At 47.2% G+C, this 23434-nt stretch overlaps 1 protein-coding gene across 3 annotated transcripts in view; it reads right to left on the reverse strand.

The window, feature by feature from the left end:
* Positions 1–23434, reverse strand: part of JAM3 (junctional adhesion molecule 3) — a 95013-nt gene that overhangs the window by 22555 nt on the left and 49024 nt on the right. The window contains exons 2-7 of one of the 3 annotated variants that reach the window (XM_075839091.1): positions 17727–17792; positions 14717–14830; positions 14056–14208; positions 3395–3597; positions 3218–3317; positions 2858–2990 (exon numbers count right to left, since the gene is read on the reverse strand). In XM_075839091.1, coding sequence (XP_075695206.1) covers positions 2858–2990; positions 3218–3317; positions 3395–3597; positions 14056–14208; positions 14717–14830; positions 17727–17792 — 769 coding nt within the window. The remainder of the gene's footprint in view (positions 1–2857; positions 2991–3217; positions 3318–3394; positions 3598–14055; positions 14209–14716; positions 14831–17726; positions 17793–23434) is intronic. The other 2 variants (XM_075839092.1, XM_075839093.1) reach the window with 2 other exon arrangements.

A 23434-nucleotide genomic window follows, 5' to 3' on the forward strand; every position in this document is an offset into this window, starting at 1 on the left:
ACAGTGGAATCCCCCCAAAACTGACTCCATTTTGAAGACTACACCCCTCAAGGAATTGTTCTAGGGGTATAGTTAGCATTTTGACCCCACAGTTTTTTTGCTGAATTTAGTGGAATTAGGCCGTGAAAATGAAAATCTACTTTTTTCTGAAAAAACATAGAAATATTTAACAATGAATAAAGGAGAAAAATTACCCCAAAATTTGTAAAGCAATTTGTCCTGATTACAGCAATACGCCATATGTGGTAATAAACTGCTGTTTGGACCCATGGCAGGACTCAGGAGGGAAGGAACAATAATTGGTTTTTGGAGCTCAAATTTAGCTGGAATGGTTTTCGGGTGTCATGTCACATTTGCAAAGCCCCTGAGGTACCAAAACAGTGGAAACCTCCCAAAAGTCCCTTTAGGGGACTGGAACGAGCGATCATTAGGTCGCTGGTACAATACACTGCAGTACTAATGTATTGCAGTATAATGTCATTTTACAGGCTCCTGTAACAGCGCGATCGCTGTTCCTGTCCGTTATTCCCGGGTGTCAGCTGTAATACACAGCGGACACCTGCAGAATATGGTGCGGGCGCAGCGCGTGAGCTCGCTCCATATATAACCCCCCGCACCACGACATGCTATTAAGTCGTGGTGTGCCAAGGCGTTAATACGCAGCGGATGGTGCAAAGTGAAAATTAAAATTTTCCACTGATATGCCATTTTAATGCACAATATATTGTGCCCAGTTTGTGCCAATGAAGACAAATACCTCATACAATGTTGAGCGGGTTCTCCCGGATATAAAATGTCATATATGTGGACGTAAGCTGGTGTTTGGGCACGCTGTGGGGCTCAGAAAGGAGGGAGCGCCATTTGGCTTTTGGAGCGCAGATTTTGCTTGGTAACTGTTCTGTTTGGGGTTTTGCTGGTATCTCAGTTTATGATGTGGGGGTCATGTGTAAACTGGGCAGAGTACATCAGGGCATAATAAGAGGGTATAATAATGGGGTACATAAATAATAATTCGCAGATATGTGGCCAGTGTCGCACTTATAAATGGCGCCCGATCCTATCCGCTTTTGGACATTCTGCACATTTTGCATCGCCATATTCTGAGAGCCAGAACTTTTTTCTTTTTTCTCCAGCGGAGCCGTGTGAGGGCTTATTTGTTGCGGGACAATCTGTACTTTTCATTAGTACCATTTTAGGATACATGTGATTTTTTTTTATCACTTTTTATTAGATTTTTTTTGGCAATAAAGTGACAAAGAAACATAAAGTCTGACAATGTTTTTTGTATTTTTTTTTTTTACACTTTTCACCGTGCGGTATAAATGACATTTTACTTTATTCTGCGGGTCGGTACGATTACGGCGATACCAGATGTATATAGGTTTTTTATGTTTTGTGGCGATTGCGCAATAAAATCACTTTGATAAAATTATTTATTTTTTGTGTCCCCGTATTCTGAGAGTCATAATTTTATATTTTTCCGTCAAAAAAGCGGTGTAAGGGCTTGTTTTTTGCGGGACGGGATGTAGTTTTTATTGGTACTATTTTGGGGTACATGTGACTTTTTGATCACTTTTTATTCTATATTTTGGGAGGGTTGATGACCAAAAAAAAGTGATTGACATTGTTTTTTAATTATTTTTTTTGCGGTGTTCACCGTGCGGGAAAAATAATATTATAGTTTTATAGTTGGGGTCGTTACGAACGCGGTGATACCAAATATGTGTACTTTTTTTAACATTTTAATTTTTTTCCTATAATAAAAGACTTATTATAGGAAAAAAAGCATTATTTTTTTTGTAACTTTTATAACTTGTTTTTACACTTTTATAAAACTTTTTTATTACTTTATTTTTTACTTTTTACTTGTTTTACTTGAAGCCCGGCAGCACTGATCGCTGCTATAATACATTACACTACCTAGGTAGTGTAACGTATTATATATAAACTGTCAGTGTGACGCTGAGAGTCACACTGACAGGAAGCTTATGAGGACCGGCCTCCGGCTGGTTCTCATAGGCTGCTGTGCATGGCAGACCCGGGGGCTGTCATATGGCCCCCGGTTCTGCCTTATAACCGACTGCAGCACCAGCAATCGGTCCCCGGGAAAGTTTGTTGTAGCAACAAACTTTCCAGTTTGTTATAGAAACAAACTTTCCAGTTCGTTGCTACAACACACTTTCCCTGCGATCACATGACCGGGACCTGAACCAATTAGGTCCCGGTCATGTCTCCGGGACCAGAGGCAGGGGTTAACAGCGCGATCCGGGTGTCAGCGCTACTCTGAGACACCCGGATCGCGCTTTTAACACCCACCGTGAATTCACGTCGGCACTGCACAGAGCCCAGCAAGTGCCGACGTGAATATACAGTGGGCGGTCGGGAAGCGGTTAAGTTCATTTTACTTAAATCCCATAGAGGGATTTTTCATTATGATTTTTTAACTGTAATGTACTGGCATAGATCTATACACCGATTGTACACAGGCAGTTGTGAGGACATATCTCAGTATGAGAACAACAAGGCATATGGTTAGCCAGCCCTGGGGTCCTTCAATGGACCATGGGCTGTCTGGCCATACAAGTTATGGGCCTCAATCGCGATTAAAGGGCAGTCCCTTCTCCTATTATCTTTGAATGCCGCGATGAGCTTTGATTGTGGCATTCTCTTCTCTCCGCCGTTAGAGCGGGTTGTGTATTACAGCCGCTGCTCCGCTCCTGATTTCATGCGCACACTGGCGGTCACACAGGGCGAGATACAACAAGCCCCCGCAGCTCAGGACAAGTATTCTCCTCCTGTGTCGCCAACCAGTTAAAACAAATATCACTCAGGAAAGACTTAATGATCTGCCTCAAACCTTTGACCATCGGGCCTGCTGCTGTTGGCAAAGTAACCTTTCCGATAGGCCCAACAGATGCCGACGGTAATGAGGACCAGCACCAGAACCACAACCAGGATTCCTCCAACGATGCCACCAACATTCAAGTCATCTGAAGGAGAGAAAAAAAAAATGACAAAAAATACTTGTCAATGTCAGGGTAAAAACAAGAAATCGAAGTCCCCAATTGAATGAGCGCCAAGTTGGACGGGGACAAGTGGACACGAAGAATGAAATGTATCCGAGCTTTCCTAAGCAGCAATAAAGGCTGTATACAAAAACCTATGGGAGGGGGTTACCAACTATGGGCTGTGATAAAAGGCAGGGATGAGAACCTACAGATTTCTAGAAGCTGCGCGTCACACCGAGCAGAACCGGCGGCATTGCTGGCGATACAGTAATACTGGCCCATGTCGCCTTTATTCACGGCAGCGAACACCTGATGGGAAGAAAGGGGGAAACAAAGGTCAGTGACTGGCCCGGGGCTCACAAAGCCAGGAGTATAACGTTACTCACCAGGTTCCCAGTACTAATATTCAGAACGAATGAGGAATTCAGAAACTTTGGGTTGGTTTTGGAGTCTTCAGGCAGAGCGTCACTGTTACGGTACCAGCGATACACAGAACTGGGGTAACCCTCATTCTCCTGGCAATGCAGAACAGCAGATTTACCCACAGGCACAGATTTGGGCACTCTGCACTTGGGAATCACTGGTTTCACTAAGGGATTGAACAGAACAACAATCATGATAATAATAATAATGTAAAAGCTGCACAAAGAGAACATCAGGCGTGACCTACAGCGGGACCAGCAAATTCATATTAACCCCTGAACGCAGCTCGATGTGCACTTACGTCAAGGTGCAGGGGAGAAGTATGAGCGGTGAGCGCGCTCCATACACTGCGGGTGTCGGCTGGGTTTTACAGCCGACACCCGGGACAAATGGCCAAGAATAGAGATCCTGCTGTTTAACCCCTCCAATGCTGTGCTCAATCGCGATAGCAGCATCTGAGCCGTTATAGAGAGGGGGCGCCCCCCCAACAGCTCATCGTCGGCCCCATAGCGCGATCGAGGGTCACCAATGGCTGTCATGACAGCCCAGGGGCCTAATGAAGTCCCCTGGTCGGCCTTCACTCTGCAGGGCTTAACAGACGCCTGCAAAAATGACACTAAACTGCAGTGTATTCTACCATGATCCAACCATCGCTGGTTCAAGTCCCTTAGGGGGACTAATAGAATGTGGAAAAAAAATTAAATGAAGTTCTTATTAGTGAAATATTTTTTTTTTGTGAAAAATTAAAAGTTCATAAAACCCCCCTTTTCCCATTTAAGTAATGTAACAATTAAAAAAAATAAACAAAATTGGTATCGCTGCGTCAGTAAAATCTAAACTATTCCAATATACCATTATGTAATGCGCACGGTGAGCGCCGCAAAACGAAAAGAATAGAAAAACACCAGAATCGCAGTTTTTTTTGTCAATTTAGCGGTGAAAAGCATTAAAAACCCGATCTAGTATCGCCGTAATCGGATGGACCACCAGAATAAAGTCACTTTGTCGTTTTTACCGCACGCTGACAGACGTAAGGACAAAACCCAAAACAAAATGGAGGAATCGTCGTTTTTTCCAATTCCACACCACTTAGATTTTTTGCCGTTTCCCTGCACATTATACAGCACTTCGCGCCGGTAGAAACGACAACTCCTCCTGCAAAAAACAAGCCCTCGCACCGCTCCGCTGACGGAAAAATAAAAAAAAGAAGTTATGGCTCGTCTGAGGCGGGGAATGTAAAACAAAAAAATATAAAAAATGGCTTGGAACAGTGTCATCACAATTTTTTTTTTAATATGTTAAAGATGTTAGTGCTTTATTAAAAACGTTTATATTTGTGTGTTTGTGTGTTACTTTTTCTTATTTTTAAACTTTTTTTTCCCTATGGGGGTTGCTATTTTTTTTTTCCATTTCTGTATGTGTCGATTAACGACACATACAGACATGGAATACGGCAGCCACAGTCCCATAGGGACTGCGAACGGGTCCCGTCCCATCCACTTCTGTGTACGCCGTCTGTGTGGGAACTGCGCATGCGCCGCTCCCACACAGTCCAATTTGAAATGTGCGCCGTCCGGCGCCATTTTCCTGTGGACCGGAAGTCGCGGCCGGACAGTAAGATTACTACTTCCGGTCGCGGCTTCTGGACTTGTGCACTTGGAGCAGCGGCAGCAGACGGAGCGGACGGGCCGGAGGGAGCCGCGGCGGCAGGAGCAGGTAAGAGATTTCTATGTATGTTCGTGTACGTTTACTACTGTATGTAAACCTACTACACTGTGTGTTAGCTCAAAAAATGGCGACACACAGTGTAGGAGGTTAGACCGTTCAAACCCCTCGTTTATCCCGGCACCTGCCAGGATAAAGGAGGGGGGGATGCTGAGAGCTCACTAGAGCGAGGGCTTTTTTCCCAATTTTGCAATGCTGCAATTTTGGGAATAGCTCCATCTAGTGACCAGCGATGGGAAATATTATAAATTAGAATCTAATTTATAATATTTCCTGACTCGTGAAAAAAATAAAAAAAAATTTGAACAATGTTTAATCACCTACACACTAAATGTTTAATAAAAAAAAAACAAACATGTTTTGCTGGCAACACATTCCCTTTAGATTATTATACATGAATACAGATCAGTCTGTCCAAAGATACAGAATTATGCCGGGTATAATAGTAAGAGTCGTTCACAGAACAGCAGCGTCAGCCTGGAAGGCATTGTATCAGCTGCTCAATGCAGATATTGTCAAGCATCCAATATATCGTGCGCCAATACAGACACTACAGGAAGTGTGCGCCTCCAATATGTCCTCCTCTATACAGACAATACAGGAAGTGTGCTCCTCCAATATGTCCTCCTCTATACAGACCATACAGGAAGTGTGCGCCTCCAATATGTCCTCCCCAATACAGACAATACAGGAAGTGTGCGCCTCCAATATGTCCTCCTCTATACAGACAATACAGGCAGTGTGCGTCTCCAATATGTCCTCCTCTATACAGACAATACAGGAAGTGTGCGCCTCCAATATGTCCTCCCCTATACAGACAATACAGGAAGTGTGCGCCTCCAATATGTCCTCCCCTATACAGACAATACAGGAAGTGTGCGCCTCCAATATGTCCTCCTCTATACAGACAATACAGGAGGTGTGCGCCTCCAATATGTCCTCCTCTATACAGACAATACAGGAAGTGTGCGCCTCCAATATGTCCTCCTCTATACAGACAATACAGGAAGTGTGCTCCTCCAATATGTCCTCCTCTATACAGACCATACAGGAAGTGTGCGCCTCCAATATGTCCTCCCCAATACAGACAATACAGGAAGTGTGCGCCTCCAATATGTCCTCCTCTATACAGACAATACAGGAAGTGTGCGCCTCCAATATGTCCTCCTCTATACAGACAATACAGGAAGTGTGCTCCTCCAATATGTCCTTCTCTATACAGACAATACAGGAAGTGTGCTCCTCCAATATGTCCTCCTCTATACAGACAATACAGGAAGTGTGCACCTCCAATATGTCCTCCTCTATACAGACAATACAGGAAGTGTGCGCCTCCAATATGTCCTCCTCTATACAGACAATTCAGGAAGTGTCTCCAATATGTCCTCCTCTATACAGACAATACAGGAAGTGTGCGCCTCCAATATGTCCTCCTCTATACAGACAATACAGGAAGTGTGCGCCTCCAATATGTCCTCTATACAGACAATACAGGAAGTGTGTTCCTCCAATATGTCCTCCTCTATACAGACAATACAGGAAGTGTGCTCCTCCAATATGTCCTCCTCTATACAGACAATACAGGAAGTGTGCGCCTCCAATATGTCCTCCCCTATACAGACAATACAGGATGTGTGCGCCTCCAATATATCCTCCCTTACACAGACAATACAGGAAGTGTGCGCCTCCAATATGTCCTCCCCTATACAGACAATACAGGAAGTGTGCTCCTCCAATATGTCCTCCTCTATACAGACAATACAGGAAGTGTGCTCCTCCAATATGTCCTCCTCTATACAGACAATACAGGAAGTGTCTCCAATATGTCCTCCTCTATACAGACAATACAGAAAGTGTGCGCCTCCAATATGTCCTCCTCTATACAGACAATACAGGAAGTGTGCGCCTCCAATATGTCCTCCTCTATACAGACAATTCAGGAAGTGTCTCCAATATGTCCTCCTCTATACAGACAATACAGGAAGTGTGCGCCTCAAATATGTCCTCCTCTATACAAACAATACAGGAAGTGTACGCCTCCAATATGTCCTCCTCTATACAGACAATACAGGAAGTGTGTTCCTCCAATATGTCCTCCTCTATACAGACAATACAGGAAGTGTGCGCCTCCAATATGTCCTCCCGTATACAGACAATACAGGAAGTGTGCGTCTCCAATATGTCCTCTATACAGACAATACAGGAAGTGTGCGCCTCCAATATATCCTCCCCTATACAGACAATACAGGAAGTGTGCGCCTCCAATATGTCCTCCTCTATACAGACAATACAGGAAGTGTGCGTCTCCAATATGTCCTCCCCTATACAGACAATACAGGAAGTGTGCGCCTCCAATATGTCCGCCCCTATACAGACAATACAGGAAGTGAGTGTCTCCAATATGTCCTCCTCTATACAGACAATACAGGAAGGAAGTGTGCGTCTCCAATATGTCCTCCTCTATACAGACAATACAGGAAGTGTGCGCCTCCAATATATCCTCCCCTATACAGACAATACAGGAAGTGTGCGCCTCCAATATGTCCTCCTCTATACAGACAATACAGGAAGTGTGCGTCTCCAATATGTCCTCCCCTATACAGACAATACAGGAAGTGTGCGCCTCCAATATGTCCGCCCCTATACAGACAATACAGGAAGTGAGTGTCTCCAATATGTCCTCCTCTATACAGACAATACAGGCAGTGTGCGTCTCCAATATGTCCTCCTCTATACAGACAATACAGGAAGGAAGTGTGCGCCTCCAATATGTCCTCCCCTATACAGACAATACAGGTAGTGTGCGCCTCCAATATGTCCTCCCCTATACAGACAATACAGGAAGTGTGCGTCTCCAATATGTCCACCTCTATACAGACAATACAGGATGTGTGCGTCTCCAATATGTCCTCCTATATACAGATAATACAGGAAGTGTGCGCCTCCAATATGTCCTCCTCTATACAGACAATACAGGAAGTGTGCTCCTCCAATATGTCCTCCTCTATACAGACAATACAGGAAGTGTGCGCCTCCAATATGTCCTCCCCTATACAGACAATACAGGAAGTGTGCTCCTCCAATATGTCCTCCTCTATACAGACAATACAGGAAGTGTGCTCCTCCAATATGTCCTCCTCTATACAGACAATACAGGAAGTGTCTCCAATATGTCCTCCTCTATACAGACAATACAGAAAGTGTGCGCCTCCAATATGTCCTCCTCTATACAGACAATACAGGAAGTGTGCGCCTCCAATATGTCCTCCTCTATACAGACAATTCAGGAAGTGTCTCCAATATGTCCTCCTCTATACAGACAATACAGGAAGTGTGCGCCTCCAATATGTCCTCCTCTATACAGACAATACAGGAAGTGTGTTCCTCCAATATGTCCTCCTCTATACAGACAATACAGGAAGTGTGCGCCTCCAATATGTCCTCCCCTATACAGACAATACAGGAAGTGTGCGCCTCCAATATATCCTCCCTTACACAGACAATACAGGAAGTGTGCGCCTCCAATATGTCCTCCCCTATACAGACAATACAGGAAGTGTGCTCCTCCAATATGTCCTCCTCTATACAGACAATACAGGAAGTGTGCTCCTCCAATATGTCCTCCTCTATACAGACAATACAGGAAGTGTGCTCCTCCAATATGTCCTCCTCTATACAGACAATACAGGAAGTGTCTCCAATATGTCCTCCTCTATACAGACAATACAGAAAGTGTGCGCCTCCAATATGTCCTCCTCTATACAGACAATTCAGGAAGTGTCTCCAATATGTCCTCCTCTATACAGACAATACAGGAAGTGTGCGCCTCCAATATGTCCTCCTCTATACAAACAATACAGGAAGTGTGCGCCTCCAATATGTCCTCCTCTATACAGACAATACAGGAAGTGTGTTCCTCCAATATGTCCTCCTCTATACAGACAATACAGGAAGTGTGCGTCTCCAATATGTCCTCCTCTATACAGACAATACAGGAAGGAAGTGTGCGCCTCCAATATGTCCTCCCCTATACAGACAATACAGGAAGTGTGCGCCTCCAATATGTCCTCCCCTATACAGACAATACAGGAAGTGTGCGCCTCCAATATGTCCTCCCCTATACAGACAATACAGGAAGTGTGCTCCTCCAATATGTCCTCCCCTATACAGACAATACAGGAAGTGTGCGTCTCCAATATGTCCTCCCCTATACAGACAATACAGGATGTGTGCGTCTCCAATATGTCCTCCTCTATACAGACAATACAGGAAGTGTGCGCCTCCAATATGTCCTCCTCTATACAGACAATACAGGAAGTGTGCGCCTCCAATATGTCCTCCTCTATACAGACAATACAGGAAGTGTGCGCATCCAATATGTCCTCCTCTATACAGACAATACAGGAAGTGTGCTCCTCCAATATGTCCTCCCCTATACAGACAATACAGGAAGTGTGCGCCTCCAATATGTCCTCCCCTATACAGACAATACAGGAAGTGTGCGCCTCCAATATGTCCTCCCCTATACAGACAATACAGGAAGTGTGCGTCTCCAATATGTCCTCTATACAGACAATACAGGAAGTGTGCGTCTCCAATATGTCCTCTATACAGACAATACAGGAAGTGTGCGCCTCCAATATGTCCTCCCCTATACAGACAATACAGGAAGTGTGCGTCTCCAATATGTCCTCTATACAGACAATACAGGATGTGTGCGTCTCCAATATGTCCTCCTCTATACAGACAATACAGGAAGTGTGCGCCTCCAATATGTCCTCCTCTATACAGACAATACAGGAAGTGTGCGTCTCCAATATGTCCTCCTCTATACAGACAATACAGGAAGTGTGCGTCTCCAATATGTCCTCTATACAGACAATACAGGAAGTGTGCGTCTCCAATATGTCCTCCCCTATGCAGACAATACAGGAAGTGTGCGCCTCCAATATGTCCTCCCCTATACAGACCATACAGGAAGTGTGTGCCTCCAATATGTCCTCCCCTATACAGACCATACAGAAAGTGTGTGCCTCCAATATGTCCTCCCCTATACAGACCATACAGAAAGTGTGTGCCTCCAATATGTCCTCCCCTATACAGACAATACAGGAAGTGTGCGTCTCCAATATGTCCTCCTCTATACAGACAATACAGGAAGTGTGCGTCTCCAATATGTCCTCTATACAGACAATACAGGAAGTGTGTGTCTCCAATATGTCCTCCCCTATACAGACAATACAGGAAGTGTGCGCCTCCAATATGTCCTCCCCTATACAGACAATACAGGAAGTGTGCGCCTCCAATATGTCCTCCCCTATACAGACCATACAGGAAGTGTGTGCCTCCAATATGTCCTCCCCTATACAGACAATACAGGAAGTGTGCGTCTCCAATATGTCCTCCTCTATACAGACAATACAGGAAGTGTGCGTCTCCAATATGTCCTCCTATATACAGACAATACAGGAAGTGTGCGCCTCCAATATGTCTTCCTGTATTGTCTGTATAAGGGAGGACATATTGGAGGCGCACCCTTCCTGTATTGTCTGTATAGGGGAGGTGTGCGTCTCCAATATGTCCTCCCCTATACAGACAATACAGGAAGTGTGCGCCTCCAATATGTCCTCCCCTATACAGACAATACAGGAAGTGTGCGTCTCCAATATGTCCTCCCCTATACAGACAATACAGGAAGTGTGCGTCTCCAATATGTCCTCCTCTATACAGACAATACAGGAAGTCTCTCCAATATGTCCTCCTCTATACAGACCATACAGGAAGTGTGCGCCTCCAATATGTCCTCCCCTATACAGACCATACAGGAAGTGTGCGCCTCCAATATGTCCTCCCCTATACAGACAATACAGGAAGTGTGCGCCTCCAATATGTCCTCCCCTATACAGACAATACAGGAAGTGTTCGCCTCCAATATGTCCTCCTCTATACAGACAATACAGGAAGTGTGCTCCTCCAATATGTCCTCCCCTATACAGACAATACACGAAGTGTGCTCCTCCAATATGTCCTCCCCTATACAGACAATACAGGAAGTGTTCGCCTCCAATATGTCCTCCTCTATACAGACAATACAGGAAGTGTTCGCCTCCAATATGTCCTCCTCTATACAGACAATACAGGAAGTGTTCGCCTCCAATATGTCCTCCTCTATACAGACAATACAGGAAGTGTTCGCCTCCAATATGTCCTCCTCTATACAGACAATACAGGAAGTGTTCGCCTCCAATATGTCCTCCTCTATACAGACAATACAGGAAGTGTGCGCCTCCAATATGTCCTCCTCTATACAGACAATACAGGAAGTGTGCGCCTCCAATATGTCCTCCTCTATACAGACAATACAGGAAGTGTGCGCCTCCAATATGTCCTCCCCTATACAGACAATACAGGAAGTGTGCGCCTCCAATATGTCCTCCCCTATACAGACAATACAGGAAGTGTGCGCCTCCAATATGTCCTCCCCTATACAGACAATACAGGAAGTGTTCGCCTCCAATATGTCCTCCTCTATACAGACAATACAGGAAGTGTTCGCCTCCAATATGTCCTCCTCTATACAGACAATACAGGAAGTGTGCGCCTCCAGTATGTCCTCCTCTATACAGACAATACAGGAAGTGTGCGCCTCCAATATGTCCTCCCCTATACAGACAATACAGGAAGTGTGCGCCTCCAATATGTCCTCCTCTATACAGACAATACAGGAAGTGTGCGCCTCCAATATGTCCTCCCCTATACAGACAATACAGGAAGTGTTCGCCTCCAATATGTCCTCCTCTATACAGACAATACAGGAAGTGTGCTCCTCCAATATGTCCTCCCCTATACAGACAATACAGGAAGTGTGCGCCTCCAATATGTCCTCTTCTATACAGACAATACAGGAAGTGTGCGCCTCCAATATGTCCTCCTCTATACAGACAATACAGGAAGTGTGCGCCTCCAATATGTCCTCCCCTATACAGACAATACAGGAAGTGTTCGCCTCCAATATGTCCTCCTCTATACAGACAATACAGGAAGTGTGCACCTCCAATATGTCCTCCTCTATACAGATAATACAGGAAGTGTGCGCCTCCAATATGGTCGCCCCAAGGAAAGATTTTAGGACTAAAAAAAATAAATAACATTTAAAAAACAAAACAAAACCCCATTATTTCTCTTATGCAGACTGTGAGGGAACAGCCATAAGACACACAGAAGATATTACACAATGCTGGCTGTAATGTTTGCCTTCACCTTCAGCGCTATTTTGGTTGTTTATAACCCTAATGCATCTAAAATGAAAAATAAAGCAATTTTATAATAGATCTCGATGAAAAACGTTTGTTGTCCACAGCTCCCATGCAGATCTATGCGTACTCGTGGTTATACAAACTGTGCACATTAACATCAGTCACATTATCCCCTAATTCTTGATTCCATTTCTTATTTAGGAGACGGATGGATATAAGGAAAGATGCAGAACTGCAGGATCGGACGACGGAGGGTTTGCGTATAGTTTGTTGCCATGGTGACACATAGACTGGCATATCTGCTGTACCAATTGTAAAGGTAGAACTGGCTTTATACAAGTTCCTCATCAACCAAAAGAGGGGAAAGTGAGAATTACTGCAGCGAACCAGGACTAAAAACACACGATCATCAATTTATAAAGTGTGGTCGAGCGAGCAAGGAAACGCACAACAGGCTCTGCTGACAGATTAACAAACGATGTCAATGACCAGACTATAAAAAGTACCCGATGTCATCCAAGCAGCTCCACACCGTCAACAATGACCTGAACAGAGTCACAACCTACAACATGTATAGGACTACGCTCGCCCATGTATAGGACTACGCTCTCCCATATATAGGACTACGCTCTCCCATGTATAGGACTACGCTCTCCCATGTATAGGACTACGCTCGCCCATGTATAGGACTACGCTCGCCCATGTATAGGACTACGCTCGCCCATGTATAGGACTACGCTCGCCCATGTATAGGACTACGCTCGCCCATGTATAGGACTACGCTCGCCCATGTATAGGACTACGCTCGCCCATGTATAGGACTACGCTCGCCCATGTATAGGACTACGCTCTCCCATGTATAGGACTACGCTCTCCCATGTATAGGACTACGCTCGCCCATGTATAGGACTACGCTCGCCCATGTATAAGACTACGCTCTCCCATGTATAGGACTACGCTCTCCCATGTATAGGACTACGCTCGCCCATGTATAGGACTACGCTCGCCCATGTATAGGACTACGCTCGCCCATGTATAGGACTACGCTCGCCCATGTATAGGACTACGCTCGCCCATGTATAGGACTACGCTCTCCCATGTATAAGACTACGCTCTCCCATGTATAGGACTACGCTCTCCCATGTATAGGACTACGCTCTCCCATGTATAGGACTACGCTCGCCCATGTATAGGACTACGCTCGCCCATGTATAGGACTACGCTCGCCCATGTATAGGACTACGCTCGCCCATGTATAGGACTACGCTCGCCCATGTATAGGACTACGCTCGCCCATGTATAGGACTACGCTCGCCCATGTATAGGACTACGCTCGCCCATGTATAGGACTACGCTCGCCCATGTATAGGACTACGCTCGCCCATGTATAGGACTACGCTCTCCCATGTATAGGACTACGCTCTCCCATGTATAGGACTACGCTCTCCCATGTATAGGACTACGCTCTCCCATGTATAGGACTACGCTCTCCCATGTATAGGACTACGCTCTCCCATGTATAAGACTACGCTCTCCCATGTATAGGACTACGCTCTCCCATGTATAGGACTACGCTCTCCCATGTATAGGACTACGCTCTCCCATGTATAGGACTACGCTCTCCCATGTATAGGGGTCCTCACCTGTCACGGTTAGGTTGATAGTGATTTCTGCAAACCTCTTCTGGTCTTCAGCTGCAGCCACTTCACAGCGATACTTCCCATTGTCTGTCCGGCTGGCATTGTAAATAACCAGGGAAATTCCACCCTTGATTTCAGCACGATTTTTCAAGTCTCCTAATAAGAGTAAAATATTTGTATATTTATACTGCAAGCCGAATGGGTGAGAGGGGCTACAAACACAGCACTAGATCCCCCATAGCAGTGGTGAGGCAGGAGACATCCCCCGACATCTCCCGCAAAGGGATATCATAACTGTAAGAACAGAAGATCTGCCTCTTCATGTTACACCGCCCTTACACTGCTTGACATTTCCTGAACAATGGCACAAAGGAGAAATAAAAATGTTCGAATTTAAAAATCTCACGAGAACAGACGAGTCAAACAATAAGCCAGTGAGAAACGCTTTTTGACAGTCATTGATGCACCAGATATGAGGATGTCTGTACGCAGCCGGAGACACAAGAGGTCCGTCATGAAGAAAACTCCAAATGACCCCCAAGAAAAACTCAACCCATGCATATTAGGTTACCACTATGATATACACCCGGAGGCGCAACACACGTTGTAAAGCGCAACAATAAATGGTTTCTTACAACGGTGGATGAGCGGCGCAGACACGAACCTTGAATCATATTGTCAAAATAGACGTAAGAGGTGTCACCGTTTCTGATCTTCTTCCACTCGATGCGCGGGCTGTCGGTGCTTGTGTGTTTGATCAAACAGGACAACTCCACCCCTGGCAAAAAAGGAAGCAGGTCTCAGTGGTCAAATGAACATACGGTCACCCCCATCCCCCTAAAAGATAAACGGCTACTAATAGTTTTACTTTTGTTATAGACCCGTGCATGGAATACCCAGGTACAAAAGAATGGGTACAAGATCTATGCGCAGACCGAGCTAGAGCGGGTGCAGACCTGTATGCGAAACAAGCGAACACCTGTACTAAGACCAATCTAGAGCAAGCACAAACCTGTATGCAGACAAAGCCGGAGCAGGCGCAGACCTATACTAAGACCGAGCAAATACCTGTACGCAGACCGAGCAAACACCTGTACGCAGACCGAGCAAACACCTGTACACAGACCGAGCAAACACCTGTACACAGACCGAGCAAACGCCTGTACTAAGATCGAGCAAACGCCTGTACTAAGATCGAGCAAACACCTGTACTAAGACCGAGCAAATACCTGTACGCAGACCGAGCAAACACCTGTACTAAGACCGAGCAAACACCTGTACACAGACCGAGCAAACACCTGTACACAGACCGAGCAAATACCTGTACTAAGATCGAGCAAACACCTGTACTAAGACCGAGCAAACACCTGTACTAAGACCGAGCAAACACCTGTACTAAGACCGAGCAAACACCTGTACTAAGACCGAGCAAACACCTGTACTAAGACCGAGCAAACACCTGTACTAAGACCGAGCAAACACCTGTACGCAGACCGAGCAAACACCTGTACTAAGACCGAGCAAACACCTGTACTAAGACGAGCAAACACCTGTACTAAGACGAGCAAACACCTGTACGCAGACCGAGCAAACACCTGTACGCAGACCGAGCAAACACCTGTACGCAGACCGAGCAAACACCTGTACGCAGACCGAGCAAACACCTGTACGCAGACCGAGCAAACACCTGTACTAAGACCGAGCAAACACCTGTACGCAGACCGAGCAAACACCTGTACGCAGACCGAGCAAACACCTGTACTAAGACCGAGCAAACACCTGTACTAAGACCGAGCAAACACCTGTACTAAGACCGAGCAAACACCTGTACTAAGACCGAGCAAACACCTGTACTAAGACCGAGCAAACACCTGTACTAAGACCGAGCAAACACCTGTACTAAGACCGAGCAAACACCTGTACTAAGACCGAGCAAACACCTGTACTAAGACCGAGCAAACACCTGTACGCAGACCGAGCAAACACCTGTACTAAGACCGAGCAAACACCTGTACTAAGACCGAGCAAACACCTGTACTAAGACCGAGCAAACACCTGTACTAAGACCGAGCAAGCACCTGTACTAAGACCGAGCAAGCACCTGTACGCAGACCGAGCAAACACCTGTACTAAGACCGAGCAAACACCTGTACTAAGACCGAGCAAACACCTGTACTAAGACCGAGCAAACACCTGTACTAAGACCGAGCAAACACCTGTACTAAGACCGAGCAAACACCTGTACTAAGACCGAGCAAACACCTGTACTAAGACCGAGCAAACACCTGTACTAAGACCGAGCAAACACCTGTACGCAGACCGAGCAAACACCTGTACGCAGACCGAGCAAACACCTGTACGAAGACCGAGCAAACACCTGTACTAAGACCGAGCAAACACCTGTACTAAGACCGAGCAAACACCTGTACTAAGACCGAGCAAACACCTGTACTAAGACCGAGCAAACACCTGTACTAAGACCGAGCAAACACCTGTACTAAGACCGAGCAAACACCTGTACTAAGACCGAGCAAACACCTGTACTAAGACCGAGCAAACACCTGTACTAAGACCGAGCAAACACCTGTACTAAGACCGAGCAAACACCTGTACGCAGACCGAGCAAACACCTGTACGCAGACCGAGCAAACACCTGTACGCAGACCGAGCAAACACCTGTACTAAGACCGAGCAAACACCTGTACTAAGACCGAGCAAACACCTGTACTAAGACCGAGCAAACACCTGTACTAAGACCGAGCAAACACCTGTACTAAGACCGAGCAAACACCTGTACTAAGACCGAGCAAACACCTGTACGCAAACCGAGCAAACACCTGTACTAAGACCGAGCAAACACCTGTACTAAGACCGAGCAAACACCTGTACTAAGACCGAGCAAACACCTGTACTAAGACCGAGCAAACACCTGTACTAAGACCGAGCAAACACCTGTACTAAGACCGAGCAAACACCTGTACGCAGACCGAGCAAACACCTGTACGCAGACCGAGCAAACACCTGTACGCAGACCGAGCAAACACCTGTACGCAGACCGAGCAAACACCTGTACGCAGACCGAGCAAACACCTGTACGCAGACCGAGCAAACACCTGTACGCAGACCGAGCAAACACCTGTACGCAGACCGAGCAAACACCTGTACGCAGACCGAGCAAACACCTGTACGCAGACCGAGCAAACACCTGTACGCAGACCGAGCAAACACCTGTACGCAGACCGAGCAAACACCTGTACGCAGACCGAGCAAACACCTGTACGCAGACCGAGCAAACACCTGTACGCAGACCGAGCAAACACCTGTACGCAGACCGAGCAAACACCTGTACGCAGACCGAGCAAACACCTGTACGCAGACCGAGCAAACACCTGTACGCAGACCGAGCAAATACCTGTACGCAGACCGAGCAAATACCTGTACTAAGACCGAGCAAATACCAGTACACAGACCGAGCAAACACCTGTACGCAGACCGAGCAAACACCTGTACTAAGACCGAGCAAATACCTGTACTAAGACCGAGCAAATACCAGTACACAGACAGCACCGGACCGAGCTAGAGTGAGCGGAGAGCTGTAGGCAGACCGAGCGACAGAGGGTGAAGACCAATCTCTACAAGGACAATTCTGAGATCTTAGCGAGTTGGATCCTTACTCTGATATTCCTGCACCTCTGGACTTGTATTGGAGGAAAATAACTCTACCGTCAACACCGTGCAACCTGCAAGTACAAATAAAAAATGTTAGGAGTCAGATCTAAGCACAACTCACAATACATTCAAACCAATTGCTGCTTGGACCCACAAGACCAGTACAAGGGGAACAGGATGGGTGCAGATGGCCGGGCCCGTACCTCTCACTGTTCAGTACAATCTCATTACATACCGGAAAATTACAGACGCAACAAGCAACATATTAAACTCTGGCATCTATAAAACCACACAGGACGAACCAAGTGCCATACCGAGCATGCAGAATAGAAGGGATACCGTGCCATACATACTAAACAAGGATGACAAACATGATGTATGGTTCTGGTCAGTGTCCATAGAGAATAATATAGATACTGAGAGTTATACCCAGCAAACAGGAGGAGTGGTACTACATTATTATCAGCAGAAGCTAATATCCAGAGTAACCGGCGTGTACAGCACTGACAGCAGCTAATATCCAGAGTAACCGGCGTGTACAGCACTGACAGCAGCTAATATCCAGAGTAACCGGCATGTGCAGCACTGACAGCAGCTAATATCCAGAGTAACCGGCGTGTACAGCACTGACAGCAGCTAATATCCAGAGTAACCGGCATGTGCAGCACTGACAGCAGCTAATATCCAGAGTAACCGGCATGTACAGCACTGACAGCAGCTAATATCCAGAGTAACCGGCGTGTACAGCACTGACAGCAGCTAATATCCAGAGTAACCGGCGTGTACAGCACTGACAGCAGCTAATATCCAGAGTAACCGGCGTGTACAGCACTGACAGCAGCTAATATCCAGAGTAACCGGCATGTGCAGCACTGACAGCAGCTAATATCCAGAGTAACCGGCATGTACAGCACTGACAGCAGCTAATATCCAGAGTAACCGCCCTGTGCAGCACTGACAGCAGCTAATATCCAGAGTAACCGGCATGTACAGCACTGACAGCAGCTAATATCCAGAGTAACCGCCCTGTGCAGCACTGACAGCAGCTAATATCCAGAGTAACCGGCGTGTACAGCACTGACAGCAGCTAATATCCAGAGTAACCACCGTGTACAGCACTGACAGCAGCTAATATCCAGAGTAACCGGCGTGTACAGCACTGACAGCAGCTAATATCCAGAGTAACCGGCATGTGCAGCACTGACAGCAGCTAATATCCAGAGTAACCGCCCTGTGCAGCACTGACAGCAGCTAATATCCAGAGTAACCGGCATGTGCAGCACTGACAGCAGCTAATATCCAGAGTAACCGGCGTGTACAGCACTGACAGCAGCTAATATCCAGAGTAACCGGCGTGTACAGCACTGACAGCAGCTAATATCCAGAGTAACCGGCGTGTGCAGCGCTGACAGCAGCTAATATCCAGAGTAACCGCCCTGTGCAGCACTGACAGCAGCTAATATCCAGAGTAACCGCCCTGTGCAGCACTGACAGCAGCTAATATCCAGAGTAACCGCCCTGTGCAGCACTGACAGCAGCCAATATCCAGAGTAACCGCCGTGTACAGCACTAACAGCAGCTAATATCCAGAGTAACCGGCGTGTGCAGCACTGACAGCAGCTAATATCCAGAGTAACCGGCGTGTGCAGCACTGACAGCAGCTAATATCCAGAGTAACCGCCGTGTACAGCGCTGACAGCAGCTAATATCCAGAGTAACCGGCGTGTGCAGCACTGACAGCAGCTAATATCCAGAGTAACCGCCGTGTACAGCGCTGACAGCAGCTAATATCCAGAGTAACCGCCGTGTGCAGCACTGACAGCAGCCAATATCCAGAGTAACCGCCGTGTACAGCACTGACAGCAGCTAATATCCAGAGTAACCACCGTGTACAGCACTGACAGCAGCTAATATCCAGAGTAACCGCCCTGTGCAGCACTGACTGCAGATAATATACAGAGTAACCGGCGTGTGCAGCACTGACAGCAGCTAATATCCAGAGTAACCGGCGTGTGCAGCACTGACAGCAGCTAATATCCAGAGTAACCGGCGTGTGCAGCACTGACAGCAGCTAATATCCAGAGTAACCGGCATGTGCAGCACTGACAGCAGATAATATCCAGAGTAACCGCCGTGTGCAGCACTGACAGCAGCTAATATCCAGAGTAACCGGCGTGTGCCGCACTGACAGCAGCTAATATCCAGAGTAACCGGCGTGTGCCGCACTGACAGCAGCTAATATTCAGAGTAACCAGCGTGTACAGCACTGACAGCAGCTAATATCCAGAGTAACCGCACCTGTGCAGCACTGACAGCAGCGAATATCCAGAGTAACCGCCATGTGCAGCACTGACAGCAGCTAATATCCAGAGTAACCGGCGTGTACAGTACTGACAGCAGCTAATATCCAGAGTAACCGGCGTGTGCAGCACTGACAGCAGCTAATATCCAGAGTGACCGCCCCGTGCAGCACTGACAGCAGCTAATATCCAGAGTAACCGGCATGTGCAGCACTGACAGCAGCTAATATCCAGAGTAACCGCCGTGTGCAGCACTGACAGCAGCTAATATCCAGAGTAACCGGCATGTGCAGCACTGACAGCAGCTAATATCCAGAGTAACCGGCGTGTACAGCACTGACAGCAGCTAATATCCAGAGTAACCTGCATGTGCAGCACTGACAGCAGCTAATATCCAGAGTAACCGGCGTGTACAGCACTGACAGCAGATAATATCCAGAGTAACCGGCGTGTACAGCACTGACAGCAGCTAATATCCAGAGTAACCACCATGTACAGCACTGACAGCAGCTAATATCCAGAGTAACCGCCGTGTGCAGCACTGACAGCAGCTAATATCCAGAGTAACCGCCGTGTACAGTACTGACAGCAGCGAATATCCAGAGTAACCGGCATGTGCAGCACTGACAGCAGCTAATATCCAGAGTAACCGCCGTGTACAGTACTGACAGCAGCTAATATCCAGAGTAACCGCCGTGTACAGTACTGACAGCAGCGAATATCCAGAGTAACCGGCATGTGCAGCACTGACAGCAGCTAATATCCAGAGTAACCGGCATGTGCAGCACTGACAGCAGCTAATATCCAGAGTAACCGCCCTGTGCAGCACTGACAGCAGCTAATATCCAGAGTAACCGGCATGTGCAGCACTGACAGCAGCTAATATCCAGAGTAAGCGGCATGTGCAGCACTGACAGCAGCTAATATCCAGAGTAACCGGCATGTGTAGCACTGACAGCAGCTGAGGTGTTATCAATGCGGTGTGGGATGGAGGTGATCAGCCGGTGGCACTGCTGAGGTGTTATGGAAGCCCAGGTTGCTTTGATATCGGCCTTCAGCTCGTCTGCATTGTTGGGTCTGGGGTCTCATCTTCCTCTTGACAATACCAGAATATCTCACTGCCCCCTGTACACTCATGAGCACTTGTGGGGATTGGTTACAGATATACATTTCAGAGACTTGGGGCGAATCGTCTGTACACCGCTGTTTAGCTCTTCTATTAATTGTTCCAGATTGGGTTTAAATGAGGAAAAAAGGACATAAACCTTCCAGAAGTGTCGGGTAACGAAGGATCACGTTGTGTACCAATGATGTAAGTCTGCGAACAAGGGGTGCGAGCGAATCCAGTCCAGAGACAGAGCAGCCAATGCAGTTTAATGACCTGTGCAGCACATATGCTCTAGAAAGGGCTCGCTGCTCAATGTTCACTCCCAGAATGCATTGCTATGAAGTTTGAGTGTGAGGTTCAGGCTAAACTCAGAGAATAGCGCTGAGATCAATTCAATGGACGGATCCGCTTCTTTGTGTCTAACCCTTTAACTAATGGAGGGGAAATCTTCATGTGACACGGCTTTCCATTCAGTCACAGTCTGTAGTAGCCACTTAAGGACAGAGACAATTTGACTTTTTTGTTTTCATATTTTCCTCTCCACATTGCAAGAGCCATGACTTTATTTTCCAATGGTGCCAACGTACTGAGAAGCTTAAAAACTGCTTCCAAAAACTTTTAGTGTTCAGTGTGCGGAAAAAATGACACGTTAACTTTATTGTACAGGTCAGTACGAATACGGCGATGCCAAATTATTTCCGTTTATGTTTCACTACATTTACTAAATAAAAACAATCTTAAAAAAAAAAAAACTTTTTGTATCGCCATATTCTGAGATAAACATCTTTATTTTCCATCTATTCTGCCGTGTGAGGGATTGTTGTTCTTTTTTTTAAAAAAAAAACACTTACATTTTGAGGGAAGCGAGGTGACCAAAAAAAGCAATTCTGGCATTCAGATTTTTTTCCTTTAGCGTTCACCCTTCGTGTTAAATAACGATATTGTAATAGTTTAGACTTCTACGGTAGCAGCGATAACGGCTATGCTTCTATTTTATTGTTCCCATTTCACATAAAAATATGTAAAAGTTGTTTTATAAATGCAGATTTATTAACCTTTATTTTCGTCCCCCTAGGGGGCATTACCGTGCGATTCTTACATCACTCATGCAATAGTCTGTGTATTGGCTTTTTCTGTGTTGTACCGCTGAGCCTTGCCTGTGGGGAGGCTTAATCATATGACACAGAAGGCAGATCCAGCATCCCGTAACCGACTGCCATGTCAACCAATCGGCAACCCGCTATTTAGTTGGAAGAATCGGGGGACAAAGGGAGCCCCTCCCACTAACTGCTCAGATGCCACGGTCAATATTGACTGCGTCAAATGAGAGGTTAAATGGCCAGGATCGCAGCTACCCGTCCATCCCAGCCAATGCAGTCGGGTTTCAGTTGCATAAAACAGTCGGAACCCGCTGTGTATGGAGCAGGCTCAGCTTCTGAGCCCGCGCCATATTATATGACTGTACGGCAAATGTCACCAAAGGGATAACACAATTAAAAATAACTGGGCCTAATAAACAACCGCGCAGCCTCCCACCGCTCCTGGAGATGAACCGCGCAGCCTCCCACCGCACCTGGAGATGAACCGCGCAGCCTCCCACCGCTCATGGAGATGAACCGCGCAGCCTCCCACCGCTCCTGGAGATGAACCGCGCAGCCTCCCACCGCTCCTGGAGATGAACCGCGCAGCCTCCCACCGCTCCTAGAGATGAACCGCGCAGCCTCCCACCGCACCTAGAGATGAACCGCGCAGCCTCCCACCGCTCATGGAGATGAACCGCGCAGCCTCCCACCGCTCCTGGAGATGAACCGCGCAGCCTCCCACCGCACCTGGAGATGAACCGCGCAGCCTCCCACCGCTCATGGAGATGAACCGCGCAGCCTCCCACCGCTCATGGAGATGAACAGCGCAGCCTCCCACCGCTCATGGAGATGAACAGCGCAGCCTCCCACCGCTCCTGGAGATGAACCGCGCAGCCTCCCACCGCTCCTGGAGATGAACCGCGCAGCCTCCCACCGCTCCTGGAGATGAACCGCGCAGCCTCCCACCACTCCTGGAGATGAACCGCGCAGCCTCCCACCGCTCCTGGAGATGAACCGCGCGGCCTCCCACCGCTCCTAGAGATGAACAGCGCGGCCTCCCACCGCTCCTAGAGATGAACCGCGCGGCCTCCCACCGCTCCTAGAGATGAACCGCGCGGCCTCCCACCGCTCCTAGAGATGAACCGCGCGGCCTCCCACCGCTCCTGGAGATGAACCGCGCGGCCTCCCACCGCTCCTAGAGATGAACCGCGCGGCCTCCCACC

Source organism: Rhinoderma darwinii, chromosome 10, assembly GCF_050947455.1.
Source record: "Rhinoderma darwinii isolate aRhiDar2 chromosome 10, aRhiDar2.hap1, whole genome shotgun sequence".
Lineage (NCBI taxonomy): Eukaryota > Metazoa > Chordata > Amphibia > Anura > Rhinodermatidae > Rhinoderma > Rhinoderma darwinii.